A 19789-nucleotide genomic window follows, 5' to 3' on the forward strand; every position below is an offset into this window, starting at 1 on the left:
ACTTTATATCTCGCAACTCTGACTTTATATCTCGCAGTTCTGACTTTATATCACGCAATTCTGGCTTTATATCACGCAACTCTGGCTTTATATCTCGCAACTCTGACTTTATATCTCGCAACTCTGACTTTATATCTCGCAACTCTGACTTTATATCTCGCCACTCTGACTTTATATCTCGCAACTCTGACTTTATATCTCGCAACTCTGGCTTTATATCTCGCAATTCTGGCTTTATATCACGCAACTCTGACTTTATATATCCCAATTCTGACTTTATATATCCCAATTCTGACTTTATAACTCGCAATTCTGACTTTATATATCCCAATTCTGACTTTATAACTCGCAATTCTGACTTTATATATCCCAATTCTGACTTTATATCTCGCAATTCTGACTTTATAACTCGCAATTCTGGCTTTATATATCCCAATTCTGACTTTATATATCCCAATTCTGACTTTATATATCCCAATTCTGACTTTATAACTCGCAATTCTGACTTTATAACTCGCAATTCTGGCTTTATATATCCCAATTCTGACTTTATATATCCCAATTCTGACTTTATATATCCCAATTCTGACTTTATAACTCACAATTCTGACTTTATATCTCGCAATTCTGACTTTATAACTCGCAATTCTGGCTTTATATATCCCAATTCTGACTTTATATATCCCAATTCTGACTTTATATATCCCAATTCTGACTTTATAACTCGCAATTCTGACTTTATAACTCGCAATTCTGGCTTTATATATCCCAATTCTGACTTTATATATCCCAATTCTGACTTTATATATCCCAATTCTGACTTTATAACTCACAATTCTGACTTTATATCTCGCAATTCTGACTTTATATATCCCAATTCTGACTTTATAACTCACAATTCTGACTTTATATCTCCCAATTCTGACTTTATATCTCGCAATTCTGACTTTATAACTCGCAATTCTGACTTTATAACTCACAATTCTGACTTTATATCTCGCAATTCTGACTTTATATCTCGCAATTCTGAAGTCAGAATTGTGAGAGAAAAAGTTGCAATTATCTTTTTTATTTAGTGGTGGCAAAACAAGCTTCCATAATAAACAGCAATATTCACCTACAGATATTAAATGAAAAATGACACATGGAGACTTTAGTGAACATTAAGAGATGAAGCAAATTAATCATTTTACAAGAGTTTTGAATTGATTCTCTGAATTGGGCAGTATGAACTGAACCATGTAAATGAATCATCACACATATTCAGTAAATATTCAATATCTCACACCCAGCCCTAGTATTCACATGAATTATTGTTCAATATTTATCCGACATGAATCATGTTCTGGGTGAAACGCTGCAGAACACATGGCCACTGCAGGGTTAGAGTAAAAGCTGTTCATAGCAATCCAGTTATTTCAGTCATGGATCCCTGTGGATTTCTGGGAAACGCATCCATTAGAAACATCAAAGTTGAGCAGCAGCGAGGCCGAGGCGAAACTCCTCCCTTTCATTTTCCACTGAAATCTCTCTATTCGGCCTCACAGAGTCACGGTGTGAACAATCACCTGCGCAAAGTTCAAAAGATCCTGACGGGATTAAAATTCCCGGCTGTTGTTTACAGTGAAACAATCGTTATCTGGGAATTACAATGCAGCTGCCAGGAACTGTTTTAACGGCCATGTGTTTTAATGAGGCTTTAGATTTGAGAATAAGGCAAGAAAACTGAACAAAAGGAGTTTTCCATGAACATATTTATTTGAAGAAGAGGCACGACTGCAGCTGAATGATAATTAATGCATGTATGGAAATTAGTATGCAGCGTTAATTCATGACACCCAGATAGAAATGCTCTGAAGCTTATTTACAGCCAGTAGATCTCGAGTAGAATAGTGCTATGCATACCATACGGCAGTAGAAATGTGTCTACTATATATTATTAGTCACAATGAAATCAAAATGGACGGTTCCTTTTTTTTTTTTTTTTGAATATTGCAGTATTTATTATAATCAATTATCCGTGCACATGATTATTTTGTTAAATCTTGAATCAGAATAACTCCCCCTCCCTCTTGCAGCATCTTTTCTCTTCTCTGATTACAAGGACGGGGCAACCTGTCACTCACATGAGATCCACCAATAGCAAACCACAACCATCCCATCAATTCCCCACAGACAAAAATCAAGCCCCGCCCTACATTTGTTCTTGTTTGAGAAGTGGATATACCTCACAATAGGGAAGAAAAGACTAGTGCAAATTCCTTTTCATGCCAACTTTATATCACGCAAGTCTGACTTTATATCATGCAAGTCTGACTATCTCGCAAGTCTGACTTTATATCACGCAACTCTGACTTTATATCACGCAAGTCTGACTATATCTCGCAAGTCTGACTTTATATCACGCAACTCTGACTTAATATCACGCAACTCTGACTTTATATCACGCAATTCTGACTATCTCGCAATTCTGACTTTATATCACGCAATTCTGACTTTATATCACGCAACTCTGAGTTTCACGCAACTCTGACTTTATATCACGCAAGTCTGACTTTATATCACGCAACTCTGAGTTTCACGCAACTCTGACTTAATATCTCGCAATTCTGACTTTATATCTCACAATTCTGACTTTATATCACGCAAGTCTGACTATATCTCGCAATTCTGACTTTATATCTCACAATTCTGACTTTATATCACGCAACTCTGACTCAATATCACGCAACTCTGACTTTATATCACGCAATTCTGACTATCTCACAATTCTGACTATATCACGCAATTCTGACTTTATATCACGCAACTCTGAGTTTCACGCAACTCTGACTTTATATCACGCAACTCTGACTTAATATCTCGCAATTCTGACTATCTCGCAATTCTGACTTTATATCTCGCAATTCTGACTTAATATCACGCAAGACTGACTTTATATCACGCAACTCTGACTTAATATCTCGCAATTCTGACTATATCTCGCAATTCTGACTTTATATCTCGCAATTCTGACTTTATAACTCGCAATTCTGACTTTATATCACGCAAGTCTGACTTTATATCTCGCAATTCTGACTATCTCGCAATTCTGACTTTATATCACGCAAGTCTGACTTTATATCACGCAAGTCTGACTTTATATCTCGTAATTCTGACTATATCTCGCAATTCTGACTTTATATCACGCAAGTCTGACTTTATATCTCGTAATTCTGACTTTATATCACGCAAGTCTGACTTTATATCACGCAAGTCTGACTTTATATCTCGTAATTCTGACTTTATATCTCGCAATTCTGACTATATCTGGCAAGTCTGACTTTATATCTCGTAATTCTGACTTTATATCTCACAATTCTGACTTTATATCTCGTAATTCTGACTTTATATCACGCAAGTCTGACTTTATATCACGCAACTCTGACTTTATATCTCACAATTCTGACTTTATATCTCGTAATTCTGACTTTATATCACGCAAGTCTGACTTTATATCACGCAACTCTGACTTTATATCACGCAAGTCTGACTTTATATCTCGCAAGTCTGACTTTCTATCGCGTAATTCTGACTTTAAAAATAATTAAATGAGATGAAGCATTTGTAAAAGAATTTAAATAACTGGATTATACAGATATAACCATTACAACATGATTATTATATAAAATGTTAATTTCCAGATTAAATAAATATGAAGCATACCATTACCATAATATAAAAAATTATAAAACCTTTGAAATTAGCATAATTTTTTGACTTTTTAACAAATCAAATCATTTCCTAAGACGAGGTTCTGTTTCATATTCGATCCACGAAATGTCTTTAATTTTTAAACAAACACAATTCATTGTGAATTAGTTCAATAGTTCAATTCATTAAAAGTTCAGAGATGATTTAAAAGAGACTCATCAACTTCAACAGAAAAAAAAAAGTTGACAAGTTTGATTCATTTCAGTGAATCAATTCATCGTCACTTAGAAGTTTTCACTAAAGTGTCATTTTTTCATATATCAAAATGTTTTCGTATTTATAATATCTGCAGATAAATATTGAGTAGGTATTATTGTGACATTAGTGCATATAAATGAAAATGATTAAATATGAATCTTCCTTTAATTATTTGAACTATATTTTGCCTATATTTGACTGAGGCAGCAGTGAATCAGACACGAGCGCAGCGTTTACCTGATGTGCAGTAATGTGCCCTTAAATGTAGTTGTAGGTTTTCTAGCTCCTCTCAGTCGTCCAGGTTCTCCTCGGTCAAGCTCATCTGACTTCTGACCGTCTTCAATGAAATTCACCTGCAGAACATCATGACATTTTGTATTTTTAGAATATGATAATAATGGAAATGCATGACATCAGGTCTGATTTTATGCACATGAACAAACTCAAAAATCAACAAACTGTGTAGAATGAACACTGCATAAACGCTTTTCATTTTTAATGAGAGTTTATGCAGCTTTATACAAATTAACAGCAATGCAACATGCAAATACCAATGGGATCAATGCTAAATTATGCTAATTTCAAAGGTCTCATGATTATGGTAATGGTATGCATTATTTATTTTATCTGGAAATTAATGTTTTGTATATTAAATCAGTGTAGAATGAACATTGCAATTCATTTATCATACACTTTGTTGATCTTAAAATGCAATTAGTAAAGAGCACAGTGACACCCTTTATTTAAGATTTTATAGTCATATTGCGTAGTTGTGCTTGGAGTCGATTATTTTATTTGTGCAATGAAACATACCAATTTATGCAACATAATGTCGAATGAAGAAATTCTGAACACATGCAAAAAAAAAAAAACAGAGAACCAACCAAATATTAATAAGTGATTATGTTGTAGTCAGTGTTTGCTTTTTCCTCTCAGCTTCTTGTTTTTCTTTTTTGCATAGTAGAATAAAGCAACTGGACATTTTTCATGGCTATTTAAGGCAACATGTGAGTCCCAACAGGATCAATGGCCTCAGCAACACAAAGCTGAAATCAGAACAAAGGGCCAATGTGAACACGAGCCCTCGAGACATGTGGCTTCACACACCACTTTAACTACTGCAGGAACTTTTCCCCAGTCTCCGAGCGCCAAACGCACACGTGGGAAGGTCAGGAAGACGAAACGAAAACTGCTGAACACACGCTTTCTTTGTGCTCGTGCTGCAGAAGTGGGTGAAACAAAGATGAAGCGAAACTCCCACGTAACGTCGGCGTGACCGAAAAACAGATGCTGGGAAATTATGTGTGTCTGGGGTTAAAGGGTCAAAGGTCAATCAGCCGTATGATGCGTTCATCGATTAAAGAGGCAGGTTTGATTTGATTTGAAATGTTCTGGACTTTATTCAGTGTTAATTTGAAAATTAAACAGCTAGATTACATGAAATGTTTTTCACAAAATATTACATTTTACAATATGTCAGTAAATCAATCAATCATTGGTGTCTATTCATTATTTAATTGGTAACACTTTACATTTAAGCTCTCATTAGTTAAAGCATTGATCAGTACATTCATTACAGTATTTATTATTCTTTGTTGACGTTAGTTAACAAAAACACATTCATTGTTTTGATTTTAATAATGTGTTAATAATGTGTTAGTACATTTTGGAATTAACTTTAAGATGCTGTAGAAGTATTGTTTATGTTAACTAATGTGAAAAGTGTTACCAATTAATTGGTCATTAGTGATGAAATGATTATATTTTGGCACACAGTATCAGTAAAATCACTCATAATAAGAACAAACATTGTTTTCTTCTTCAAAAACAAATGGTAGAATAAAAACAGACTTGTGTTTCACACAGTTGATCATTAGAGTTGTTAAATGTCTTCTAATATAGGAAATGTAAATGTGGAAAAGTCACATTCAGCTTCATTTTGATGGATTGTTAGTGCAAAACTGACATGATTCAATAGTGGGTGTATAATAACAATAACTCAAGAGAGGTGCTTGAATTTCAGAGTGTTGAAAATGGTTAAGATGTCATTACAATACAATAATGAAGAAAACAATCACATGACAGCAGTTCCTCTGTAAGGTCTCAGGGCTCCTACACACTCAGTGTTTGCCTGAATATGTTGTTAAAGAGTTAAAAGTCACAAAAAGTTTCCTTTACTGTCTTGGAATCCATTGATTCACTGTGTTTTTTGACAGTCAGACTCAGGAAATGTAACAATTCGGGTTCCTCAAACACAATAATGATTCTTTTAGAATTTTTGGACAAGTATTAATTGGTTTTTACAGTATTGCATTCTTAAAAATGCTATATATTAAAACAAATCTTTGCTTTGGGCATCTTTAACTTCATTCCGTCATATGAAGAATCAGTAACTACACTTATTAAAGTCTCTTGAGTCTTAAAGTGATTATTTGTTTTAATAAAAATACAGTGTAAATGGATATTTTGAAGAAATTTGAGGTCTAAAGAATACATTGCTTTCATTATTTGGACAAAAACAAAAAACACCAAGATGTTTTTAAAATATCTTTTGTGTTCCACAGATGAAAGAAAGTAGTAGTTAATTGAATTATTCATTCAAGAGATGCATTCAAAAAAATGCTGATTCATCCAGTATTGAAACAAGAAATATTTGAGCGCTCTAGATCCATTCTAACGCTGATTCATCTAATAATGAAACAAGTGAAGTATTTGAGTCATTGAATCATTCATTCAAGAGATTTGTTCTAAAATGCTGATTCAACCAGTAATTAAACAAATGAAGTTTTTGAGTGAGTCATTGAATCATTCATTCAAGAGATTCGTTCTAAAACGCTGATTCATCCAATAATGAAACAAGTGATGTATTTACGAGTGAGTCATTGAATCATTCATTCATGAGATTTGTTCAAAAACGCTGATTCATCCAGTAATGAAACAAGTGAAGTCTTTATGAGTGAGTCATTGAATCATTCATTCAAGAGATTTGTTCTAAAACGCTGATTCATCCAGTAATGAAATAAGTCAAATATTTGAGTGAGTCATTGAATCATTCATGCATTCAAGAGATTTGTTGATGACGTATGCAACCTTCAAATGCAACCTCCGGAGGATGCAGCCTTCGAAATGAGACGCAGCTAAGAAGTATTTGAGTGAGTCATTGAATCATTCATTCAAGAGATTCGTTCTAAAACGCTGATTCATCCAATAATGAAACAAGTGAAGTCTTTATGAGTGAGTCATTGATTCATTCATTCAAGAGATTCGTTCTAAAACGCTGATTCATCCAATAATGAAACAAGTGAAGTCTTTATGAGTGAGTCATTGAATCATTCATTCAAAAGATTCATGCTAAAACGCTGATTCATTTAGTAATGAAACAAGTGAAGTATTTATGAGTCATTGAATCATTCATTCAACCCCATTTTTTTTTTTTTTTAGTAATTCATTTAAAGTAAACATTTTTAATAAGACTGCAGCAATTAACATTTTGTCAGAACCTCTAGTAAATTAAATTTAAATTTGTTTAGAATCGAGGGAGAATCACAATCTCTATTTGAAACAAAAAAAAAGGTGATTCTCAACTATCCAGCTCTTTTTACACGCTTAATTCAGACTCATATCTCAGATAAAACAATTTAAATTCCTGTAATGTTGTAGATCGAATCAAATTTGTTTCATAATCGAGTAATTCTGCAACATCAACACCGTTATTGAACTGAATCAACATTAAACTTGAGCTGAATAATTTGAAAGTCTCATATTTGATGAATTTAACTGTTATTTTCCTGTTTATTACCGTGAAGCTGTACTGTAGAAATAAAGCTGACTTGTAGATTCAGTAAATTTGCATGAATGCAGACGCTCAAGAACCGGTTCTCGATTTCCGACAACAGCAATCTTTAGTGTGTATGAGCCCTTATGAGTTTAAAACCATAACAACACAAAGATAATCATGTAAAACGGCAAAACTTCTTCATTTAGCTTTGACTGATCAAACTGAAAATAAACCCCGTAACCAGACGGTAGTTTGTTAAAGAGAAATCAGTCGAAGTGATTTAAATCATGTGCAATGCCACTGAAATGCTTGAAACTGGTGAACGAACAGAAGCGTCTTGCATGGTGTTGAAATGGAGTGGACACAGATGAATCTGGAAACTTCAGGCACTTGAGGGTGTAGAAACATCTACAATGTCTTACCAGTCCTTGTTTTAAGACAGACACACAGAGAGGGACATCAGAAACACATGCACGAGGATAATCGAGCGCAACTGAGTTGTTAATTTTTTTCCATGAGAATTTTGAAGAATCTTCAATAAAGAGTTTAAAGCCGATCGAACAGATGAATTGCAACATTTGATTTGAAGCAGAATAGATTTTAGAAGAACACAACTGTGAACTTGCAGACAAGAATCAATTGATCTGTGGAGAATGACTGGGATTTTTACTTCTGATGCACTCGATTAGAGGAAAAAACTGACTTTGTGATGTTTTGCTTTTCTGCCATATATGTATATTGCGAAATGAAAAATACAGGAATGATAAAATTGGTGTGAATTTACACGTGAACATCTCAATCAAAGATCTCAGGATCCCATATGAAGCCTTTAAAATCTCATGCCAAATCAATCATCTTCATCACATGATGAATCTGCAGTGATCAATGAGATGTGTTTGAGTGCATCAGTCGTTGCTCTCATAATTAGCATGTCCATTCGATGTGACGTCAATCAACACGTCTACTAACAGAACAGAAGATTTGATCAGAGCGGGGCTGAATGATGATGACGGATAAGCAGCACAATGCGTCGGCTTTGAAAGAGAGTTATAAAAATACAGAAATGATGACTTGAATAGCTCTATTTGAAAAGAATTAATCATTCTAGAATGAATAGAGTGATTTTGTTGGGGAGAGCAGCTGCATAGAAAAGAAAAAAACGATTTGGGGAAAAAAATTGGGTGTGCATATTTGGGTTTATCATTTATATTTTATTTATTTACCAAAGCATAAAGAGTTAAAAATCCACTTGACTTTTCATAGGCCAAATTCATGCTGTTTTTGACCAACTCAATATGACTATAAAATAATAACAACAACAAAAAATGTACTGTAAAATAAAATTACAATACTAATTCTTGTTTTCGAGCTTTTATGCATGAGCTCACAGGTTTGAAAGAGGGTTATTATCGATTATTAAAAACATTTCTGTTCATTTAAATAAAGCTGCAATAAAATAAAATATAAAAATATTAGTTGAAAAACTTAAACGGAAATGAAAAATGTTGCATTGACAATAAACTGACTAAGTTGAAGCACTAAAATGATTAAAGCGGTCATGAATTGCATTTTTTTATTATTATTTTATTTTTTCCTGAGGTGCACTTTTAATATTAATAAGATTTTTGCATCCAAAATTGTTATAATTTAGAAATAAATGGCCATTTTCTGCCCTGATTTGAACGCTCTGTTTTAAGGGGCGTGTCTGCTGTGAGACTTCAGTGTAAACGCCCACTGCTGTGATTGGCTGACATCTTTGCATTTGAAATAACTATTACATGTGGAAAAACAGTTACTTACACTCGTGTGGTGCGCCATTACTGTCGGATCCAATATAGTCGGCATATAGTCTTTTAGTTCTAATCTTGCTGAAAATCCTGTGTCGAATTGTGCCTTGTTTGTAAACGAATCCGCGGTAAAATGAAGTGAACAAAGGACACGGTCTGGAACGTCATTAAAAATAAAGTTCATCCACTCTTTCCTAATGTTGGGATCAGAAGGAAGGCAATGCAAAGACTGTGTTTTTCCACAACCTGGCACTGCGCAGCGTCGTCTTGTCTTCGGAGCCATCTTTATAGTTTCTGCTTAGGCCTGCGTTTGCCTACATGTGCGAATCAGTGGGCGGGGCTAAACAGGCAGGTGTTGATCTTCTTTTGTGGAGGCGGTGCTTAGCCACACTATTAAGTCATAATATGGCTTTAATATTAGCTGTTTTTAGATTTACAAGAAAGTTTTGAGTTCTGAGCGTTTTTATAGTACAATAACCTCTTACGTCAAAAGATTTCTCAGTTCATGACCCCTTTAATTGGAAATAACTAAACCAAAAATAAAAAATAAAAATAAACCAATACAAAATTTTGTATAATGACAAAAGCACATGAAGAAAATCACCAAAAATTAACTCTTTCCCTGCCAGCGTTTGCAAAAGGAAGAACAGAACCTCTTTATTTAATCAATACTTGAATGTGTGAATCAGCTGCATCAGTTCTACTAACTTAAAAAATGTTAATTTGTGTCATCAAAAACTCGATTGTGTGTAAGTTTTATGTTTTAGTAAAAAATAGGGTAAATTTAGCTCGTTTATCAAATGCTGTCTAAAGGCTGAAAAACATCACAGATAGTTTTATTATTATTTATTTAGTTTTCTTTATTGTCCAGTCCTAGTTAGGAGTTTATTCACCTGACATTAACCTGATCACATGTGATTATCATCTCACTAAGCAAGCCGAGAGAGATTACAGGGAAAGCAGAGCTGCGTTATTACAGCTGCAGCATCAGCATGCTTTGATTTCAGCGCACAGAAGTTGCAAATGCAAAAGTAAATGCATGATTGAATCAAAAATATGAGAAGAATTCATGCTAGAATCAACAGTTAAAGTTAAACGTCACATGTCTGGGCCACATTTCAAAATCAAAAGAAAGAAAATAATATTTTGCACAAAGAACACTTTACAATAAGGTCTACTTTAACATTAGTTAACATGAACTAACTATGAGCAATATATTTTACAGCATTTATTAACCTTTGTTAATGTTAGTTAATAAAAACACTACTGTTTACGTTAGTTCACAGAGATTAACAGATACAACGTTCAATTTTTTTAATGATGTATTAGTAAATGTAGAACATAAACTAAGATTAATAAATGCTGTAGAAGTATTGTTTATTAGTTCATGTTAACAAACAGTATTGTTAATTATTACCAACTAATTTTTACACCGTTTTCATGAGATTTAAGCACATTTTCCTGCCTAATTCTGCAAAAATGAATGCAAAATGCATTGCAAAAAATCTTGCAAAATATAATTTCTTTGGATTTTTGGGGAAATGTGACCTGGACATGAGGAAACGTGGTATACCTTCTTTGGTTTGATGGATTGCTCAGAATTGAAACTGGACTCGAGAGTGTCTTTGGACTCTGACTCTATATCCTTGATGTCACTCTCATCCTCGCTGACGATTGGACCGTTTTCACAGATCGGAGACTGGAAGTCGTCGTCAGGCAGAGGTGGATAACTGTACTTGAATTGGTCCTATCAGATTAAAAACAAAAGAATATTAACAAATCTTAAAGCCGTATTTTACTTAACACTAGAGATGGGTTGGAAATATTGATTTCTTGATTTTAATTGATTCTCGTCTCCTATCAAATAACCGCAATAGGCTGTGTTACTTCTGATAAAAAGAAATATCAGCTTTCAAATTCTGTCAATATTATAACAAAATTCAAGCAATAATGTGGTTTTGTGGCTCTTTAATGTGCCGTTATATATTGCTGTAGCGCGGTCATCTCTTCCGCTTTATTACAAGTTACAGCACCAAATAATCATGTATGAACATCAGAAGGTATATTGAAAGAAAAACATTAAACATGCTTCATGTAATCGATCAATCAGTGTTTCAACCGTGGAAAGACATCAATAAAACGGCTTGAGAACAGTGTCACGAAACAGAACATTTACCTATGAAAAGCCATTCAATGACCATAAACTCGATAAAAATATGCACTATATTACACATCCATTTTTCCTCAAAGAATAATGATTATGTATTATATTCAAATAAATCAATATCGAATCGAAATCAGAATTGAATTGAATTGAAATGGAATCATGAAATTTGTGTCAAAGCCCAGTTTAAAGTAATCGTCCTCTCATTTTTACGCACCGTTCCTCCCATGTGCGGTGGAAGGTGCTCGGGGTCGACGTACGTCTGGATGTCACTCTTGGTGACGAACTTGAGCTTACTGATGGCATCAGGGCCGAGCCACGTCTTCACTATCTTCCAGGCAGCTGACACACAAAAGACAAGTTAGTACAAATGAACTGCTGGACCAGACATCACTACAAAGAACCAATCACAACTCACCATTCATGATCCAAGGCATCTCGTACATGATCATTTTGGCTGTGATTAAAACAAAAAAAACACACAAATGTTTAAACAAAACAAGTGACCTTAAAACATTTGATAATGTTGAAACAAGATAGTGGGAAGTCATATGTAAAATGAGGACATTTTGGAAATCTCTCTTTATAATACAGAAATTTCCCAATTTTTTTTTTTTTGTCAGCCGAATCCCTTTGAGCTAAAATATTTATTTCAAGTGTCCCCTGAGATTTTAAGTTAATATTTCAATGATTTATCAACACATTCACATGTTCACAGTTCTCGATTTATGGTCATGTGACATGCAGGTCAACAAATAAAATTTCATCTTTTTTTAAAAAAATAAAAAGTATAAATAGAATACACTCACAAAGAAACTTTGGATAGTACACTTTGAAGCAATTAATGATATATTTCACAAAGTCCATATCCTAAAAGAGAAGAACATAGGAAAGAACATTAGATGCAGCAAGATACAAAGTATCAGCAGATTTATTTGCCAGGCAGGATTTGTGTTTCTACAGTCATAAGTTACAATCATAAAAAGATATAATTTAAATTAATGGTGGCGCTAGAGGGTTTTAAGTAGAGAATCTAAAGTTGGTGTGAATAATGTTCAGATCCTTTGCAATAAATGTACCAAATTTCGTTATGTTTCTCCAAACGGTTCTTGGAGTTTTTCCATTTCTTCATTGATTTAATGTCTAATTCTTAGAGCTGGATGGCGTGATGGTGTATATACTGTGTAACGGTAGAGATTTTGCTATATCATTCATACCACGGTAAATATATTTGCCTGGCTAGTAGTGAGCAAGACTATGGAAGCTTGTTTCCACCATGAAATAAAAAATAAAAAAGGTAATTGAGACTTTTTAATCTCAGAATTGTGAGTTATAATGTCAAAATTGCAAGTTATAAAGTCAGAATTGTGAGATAAACTCGCAATTGTGTGTTATGTGCAATTGTGAGGGGAAAAAAGACTTATATCTTACAATTCTGAGAAAAAAGTCAGAAACTTGTGAGTTTATATCTCTTAATTCTGAGAAAAAAGTCAGAATTGCAAGATACAAAGTCAGAATTGCGTAATAAAAACTCGCTATTGCGAGAAAAAGTCAGAATTGCGACTTTATCACACAATTCTGACTTTATATCTCGCAATTTTGACTTTTAACTTGCAATTCCGAGTTTAAATCTCAATTCTGATGTGTGTGCGTATATATATCTGAATTGTGAGATAAAAAGTCACAATTAACCTTTTTTATTTAGTGGCAGAAGCAAGCTTCCATACAAGACTGCTTTACATTATTATAAAACATGATTTTTTTTTTTCCAAGTTAAAAAAAATGCTTTTTGTTTGTAAAGCATTTTATTCACAGGAATTATACAAAGAAATAGACATAAAATCCAAATTTACCACCATTTTTCATTGAATTGTTGAATATTTCAGTGAAAGCGTTTGTTACTGACCCATTTCTTAAAGTTAAACCATTGCCTCAAGCTGAACTGTAAAGCTGCTGTTAATCCATTAGTTAATTAACTGTTAAAAGTCACCATTAGGGGCCAAATCTATCCGTACACCAGACCACACAGCTCAACCAGCACTGATCAACCTGAACACTACTAGACTGAACTACAACCAGTTAATCATTCTGATCTGAACAGGTTGTGCAATCCTGGTGTTTACTGAATGCTCGAGTAACCTTTAGCTTCGTTTGTTGTTGAGGCTTACATTTGCTCTCCATATTCATTCCTGGAAGCAACAACCTTTTGCATTACTGACATTTCAATGAAAGATTATTACAAGAAAACAATAGAATAGTTTTATATGGAATATTTATTTGAAAACCAAGTATCTTGACGTGGTCACTGTTATAATTGGAGGAAAACAACTTTTTTCTATTTCTATATGAAGAAATTTTCCAAGAATCAGGAGTTAATATTTTGAGCTAATGGTGGCGCTAGAGAGCCTAAAGTTGGTGTGAATAATGTTCAGATCCTTTGCAATAAATGTGCCAAATTTCAGTTTCTCCAAACGGTTGTAAGAGTTTAAACGCGACATTCAGTACTTTAGTACTACCTATAATGCAACATAAAGCTCAAAGAAATCACATATGAAAATAAAAGTTTACACTTTAAGGGAAAGAAAAACTACCTTAACTCATAAACAAAATCAAATTATTAATTTTAATCCAAAAAAGCTCCATTTTAATTTGTATATATCTGATCAAAGTGTATAATTGTTCAAATTACTATCAATAAAAAAAAAGAGCAAATAATTAAACTAAAAGCAAAAGCACAAATATATGGAGCCCCAAAAGGGGAAAAAAAAATGAGATGGGAGGAAAAATGATAAATCAATGCTTTTGTGTTCTGTCGCAAATGTTATCCGTTCCTCCGAGAAATTTTGCGTTCGCTCGCAAAACCTTTGCGTTCCCACTTGAAACTTTGCGTTTGCTTGCAAAACAGTAGTTTTCAGGTACAGAAATTGATTTAAGTTACAAAAGTTATTCAGTAAATGATTTCTTTTATTAACAAACACAGACAGCAGCAGGAATATTAGGCTGCTGTCACTTTAAGACCTCATGCACGGATCCAATATACTGATACTGAACACATGCGTTGTCTTTCTCGACTGTTTACGCTCACTTAAGACATGATTTGCTAGGATAATTTGCAAGACAGCCACATTTTGGACATATTTTTGTGTGAATTTTGTCCATTCAAGTGCAAGAAGAGATGAAAGAGAACTTAATTTAGTATTCGCACGCTGTCTTGAGACAGTCCTTCATATTATAAACATGCAAAACTAATTTACAGTCATATAAGATAAGCATTAATCGAGCAAATTAAAGCGCACACTAATTCCTCTGTATAAAACTGGCATTAGGCTTTGGCCGTCCAGCAGCATTAAACGACTGCGTTTCTGCTGCAGAAACATGAGACGAGGAGATTTGCAGTTTGACGGGAAACTCTCTCGGATTAAGCAAGCGAGTTGGATTGACCAAAGGGATTTAAAGGCCACGTTAATCTGCAAAGTGTTAAACCAGTGAACGGCGTCTGTCCCTCTGCACCTTCCACTCGTACAGCTAATGACCTTAAAATGTCTGCCAGAGGGTCAATAACGGCCCAAGACTAATCAGAACAAATTCAAAACGAGGTTCACTTGTTTTTATCAGTTTATGTGAAATACATCCATGCACTCTTGTGACTGGGGAGAAAAACTAATACTGAGTTAAACTATTATTTGTGCTTCATGTGCTTTTGAAAGAGAAATGCTCTCTATCTATATATAAATATTTAACATTAAATATTTATGATTTTATTTGTGCAAAACCTGCAGAGTGCAGTGCTGTCACGTTTTAGACCCGACTTTGGTCATTTTATTTTAAGGTGACCTGAGCATGTGGAGTAAAGTGAAGAACTTACTATATTACTGAGTCCAGACTCAGACATGTCGAACACGACCGTCAGCGGCATTCCAGGCTCACGTTTGGCGTAGCGCTCCAACCAGAACGCCACATACTTCTTCTTATCCAGTATCGTCTTGGCATCCTTAACGTGGAGTTTCACTCTGAACCAGACTGCATTCAAAACAGACAGACGGAAAGAAATACAGATGGATGGATATCATTTATTGACTCTTCAGGGGAAATTCAGTGGTAAATTCTGCATTTGTAATAAAAATCACTTCATTTACACTAAGACTGGGTGAGAAGAATATAAATAAATAAAATATAATATTATTTTATATTCTTTATAATATTATATTATATTCTTTAAGAAGTTCTGCGGGGCCGTTCACATATTGCGTCTTTTCCGCGTGCAAGTCAGTTTTCCAGACGCATCGAGAGGAAAAATTCTCAACTTTTCAGAATGCCGCAAGCGCACCACAGGTCATGTGACAAGAACCAACCAATCAGCTTCGGGCTTTCCGTAACAAAACATCGAAATCTCAGCCGAACAGCTGATCATTTTTCATTTTGTTCAAAATATCGTGATACGTATCGTATTGTGAACTCCGTATCGAGCGTATGAGCGTATCGTTACACCCCTAATAAATATATATATATATAATTCTTTAGCTTTTTAGTGTAATTGAATATAAAAATACTAAATACACAATATTTATAACAAGTTATAGTAATAAATCTATACATTATACTAAATAACAAACTGTACTAATTATAAACATTTATATACACAGTTTTATACACACATACTAGTATAATAGTATAATTGAATATATAAAAATACAAAAAATTAGATATACTTTATAGTACATTTATAAATTATACTAAATAAACTATATTGATTATATAAACACTTTAAATTTATATATATATATATATATATATATATATATATATATATATATATATATATATGCACATACATTATAGTACTTTATAGTAATTATACTAAAACTATATTAATTATATAAACTTTAATTTATTTATATACGTTTATTTCTTTAGATTTTTAGTATAACTGAATATAAAAATAATACTAATAATACTAAAAGTATGTATATAATTATATATATATATATATATATATATATATATATATATATATATATACACTTTTTATGATTTTTAGTTTTTATAGATTTAGATTTTTATTTTTATATTCAGTATTATTTTTTTATTTAGTATTATTTTATATTTATATTATTATTATTATATTATTATTTATATATAATCTACTATATATATATATATATATAAATAATACTAAAACAAATAGTTTAATATTAATTCTATAAAATTTGTATATATTTATATACATTATTTCTTTAGATTTTTAGTATAATTAAATATATAAATAATATTATATGTAACAATATATGACAGTAAAATATATATAAATATATATTAGTATAATTTATTATATAATAAATTATAGAACAAATATACAAATTTATATATACATTTTTAACTTAATTAATTAACTTAATCTACTTGCTCTAAAATGGCATGAAATGTTTTTCCCCTCTAATCAAAGGATCAATCATTTTAACCAAACACTCACTGTCGTCAAGAAGATTCAAAATTAAATAAGTAAAAATCCATTTTCAAATAATTAAAGCATGATATTTTAAGAATATATGATATATTAAGAACTGTAGTTTTAACATGCGAAAGGAAATTTAAACTCCACCCACAGAGTTTGTTTCCTTCTTTGTCATAGCCGTGAAGGTAAACCGCGCCGCTCTCGAACATCCACCTGGGAATACTGCTCTCCACCAGATCTACAGGAAGAAGAAAACCAAAACAAATACCATTCAATTCGTCACATTTTCTTCCTGAGTCATCACAACAGTATCAGTCGAGGCCGCTTGCAACACAGTGAACTTCATGACACATGTGATAAGTGAAAATCAACACTGACTCCACTTGTTTTGGTGGCAAAGAAAGTTATTATGTTGCACAAATCAGCTGAAATGACTGAATGAAGCTTTTAAAGGATGAAGAAGAGGCTCAACATACAATAAGGGTCTTCATTAGAAAGCAAAGAGAGCGCAAAACCGTCATGATCATTCTTTAAATCTCTATAAATGTTAAACAGACGAAGCATAAAGTCATTATGCACTGGAACTGGTTTAAAGTTGTCATGAATTTTCATTTTGTTTTTGGTAGATGTGGTCTGGACATGACATTTCACAAGATTCACACAACAGCAACTGTCATGCATGTGAATAACTTCCTCATTTCAGCCTTGTTCTGTGAAAAACACGTGAATACCGTTCAGATTAAACTCTTTCCTCCACTGCAAGCTCTCGTCGATCATCTTCAAGGTGTCTTCCACCACAAAATGCCTCCATGTGAGGTAGCCTTCGACCAGAGCGTCATCTTTCTGAAGTTTCTCCAAGTCTCTGCTGTCATATTTGTCTTGGGATTCTGTGAGGGAGAATGAGTTAGTGAGGGTTTGAATTAGTTATATATACACACACACACACACACACACACACACATATATACATATATATTATATACACACTACTCTACATGAGTTAAACCATGTTAAATAGGTCTAAAACTGTTATTTACATGAGAGCATGTTTTCAGAATAACTTATTCCTCTCTAGTTTGAGTTTTACAACAGCAAAAATTAGTATTATGATAATAATTATGATTTCTGACAGTTGAATCTAACAGCTGTGACATCAAATATTAAACATCTGCTCTCATAAAGATCCACAAAAGTGTTAAATGTCATTGTGGATACTTATTAATGTTTAATATCTGAATTAATGTGCAATTATGATGAGATCAACACAATGTTATTGAACTTAGCGTACTGCTAACTCACCCTCAACATACTCGCTTTTAAACCTCTGTCGTGTTTCTTCGATCTTGCTCTCGATGTCCTTTTGAAGAGAGCGAAATAGTCATTATAAATCCATTTCATGTGAGAATAAATCGCGTAATAGTTGTTTTGTTTCGCTGTCTGATTACCTGCTCTGATTCCGCCTGTCCAGCCTCCGCCATGATAGTGCTCAGTGTCAGTCAGCAGTTGCTGGTCTTCAGCGGAACAGATCGCAGGCTCCGTGAAACTGGGCGCGTGATGACGCCATGTTGGCTCTGAGATGTCAAACTAACCTTTGAACGGGCGTTTGCAGCTAGATAAAGTTCCTCTGATATGCTCTGGTTATTAAAGGCAAATGATTGCATCATGTGCGATCTAAAAGCCTATGACAGCATCACTTGTTTGTGAAACTGTGATTGAACTGTTGCACTGTTTCTTTAAGAAATAGCCGGAAAACGTGACGTGCGGGAATTACGCGCGAACTTTGAGGAAGAGAAGAAGCGTGTGAGAATATTTACTCGGATTCAGAGTAAAACAGAGTAAAGTGATGGAGAGGTACAGTATGAACTCAGACTCTGCTTTCTGTCATGTGTTAACTCCGCGAGTTAATATAGTGTGTCATATGTTGTGTCGTATGGAAGCCAACATGAGGAAAAAACATCATTTTGTAAATCATTATGACAGAAAAAGTCGAAGTTGTGAAGTACTAAGTCATATTTATAACACAAAAAGTCTAAATTTATGACATACTAAGACATTTATAACATAAAAAGTTGGAATTTATGAGATACTAAGATGTATTTATAAGATAAAGTCTAAATTTATGACATACTAAGTCAAATATGAATTGAAAAGGTGAAATTATGACATACTAAGACATTTATAACATAAAAGTAGGAATTTATGACATACTAAGACATTTATAACATAAAAGTTGGAATTTATGACATACTAAGACATTTATAACAAAACATTGGAATTTATGAGATACTAAGATGTATTTATAACATAAAGTCTAAATTTAAGACATCTAAGTAAATTATGAATTGAAAAGTTGAAATTATGACATACTAAGACATTCATAACATAAAAAGTCTAAATTTATACTTGGGTAAAGTTGGTTTTATATTCGCACATTGGGACATCAGTATTCAATAGCCTTGTTAATCACACTACATTGGACATTCAGTGGACATTCACAAGTAAATATGCCATTAAAACAATACTTGCCTATTTTGATCGACCGTGAAAACTGTTGTAAGTTGACAATCGTTGGTTGTCAATATCATGTCGCTGCTTAAAATTCGCAAACATTAATTTATTGCACATTTATTGGAAAGTCTGAATTTATCAGAAGTCCG

The 19789-nt window shown here is 33.2% G+C and overlaps 2 protein-coding genes across 4 annotated transcripts in view; one reads left to right on the forward strand and one right to left on the reverse strand.

The window, feature by feature from the left end:
- Positions 1 to 18719, reverse strand: part of mospd2 (motile sperm domain containing 2) — a 28365-nt gene extending 9646 nt beyond the window's left edge. Inside the window, exons 1-10 of the mRNA XM_048194833.1 lie at positions 18578 to 18719; positions 18432 to 18489; positions 17864 to 18019; positions 17284 to 17370; positions 15546 to 15700; positions 12490 to 12550; positions 12099 to 12137; positions 11898 to 12022; positions 11090 to 11263; positions 4189 to 4304 (exon numbers count right to left, since the gene is read on the reverse strand). Coding sequence (XP_048050790.1) covers positions 4189 to 4304; positions 11090 to 11263; positions 11898 to 12022; positions 12099 to 12137; positions 12490 to 12550; positions 15546 to 15700; positions 17284 to 17370; positions 17864 to 18019; positions 18432 to 18489; positions 18578 to 18610 — 1004 coding nt within the window. The 5' untranslated portion in view covers positions 18611 to 18719. The remainder of the gene's footprint in view (positions 1 to 4188; positions 4305 to 11089; positions 11264 to 11897; positions 12023 to 12098; positions 12138 to 12489; positions 12551 to 15545; positions 15701 to 17283; positions 17371 to 17863; positions 18020 to 18431; positions 18490 to 18577) is intronic.
- fancb (FA complementation group B) overlaps positions 1 to 19789 on the forward strand; it is a 53954-nt gene that overhangs the window by 15765 nt on the left and 18400 nt on the right. For 2 of the 3 annotated variants that reach the window (XM_048194830.1, XM_048194832.1), the window contains exon 1: positions 18852 to 18983. The exons of the other annotated variant lie outside the window; for it this stretch is intronic. The gene's annotated coding sequence lies outside the window, so the exon portion shown is untranslated. Of the gene's footprint in view, positions 1 to 18851; positions 18984 to 19789 lie in introns of those variants that run through there. 3 annotated transcript variants of the gene reach the window in all.

This window comes from Megalobrama amblycephala, linkage group LG6, assembly GCF_018812025.1.
Source record: "Megalobrama amblycephala isolate DHTTF-2021 linkage group LG6, ASM1881202v1, whole genome shotgun sequence".
Taxonomy (NCBI): Eukaryota; Metazoa; Chordata; class Actinopteri; order Cypriniformes; family Xenocyprididae; genus Megalobrama; species Megalobrama amblycephala.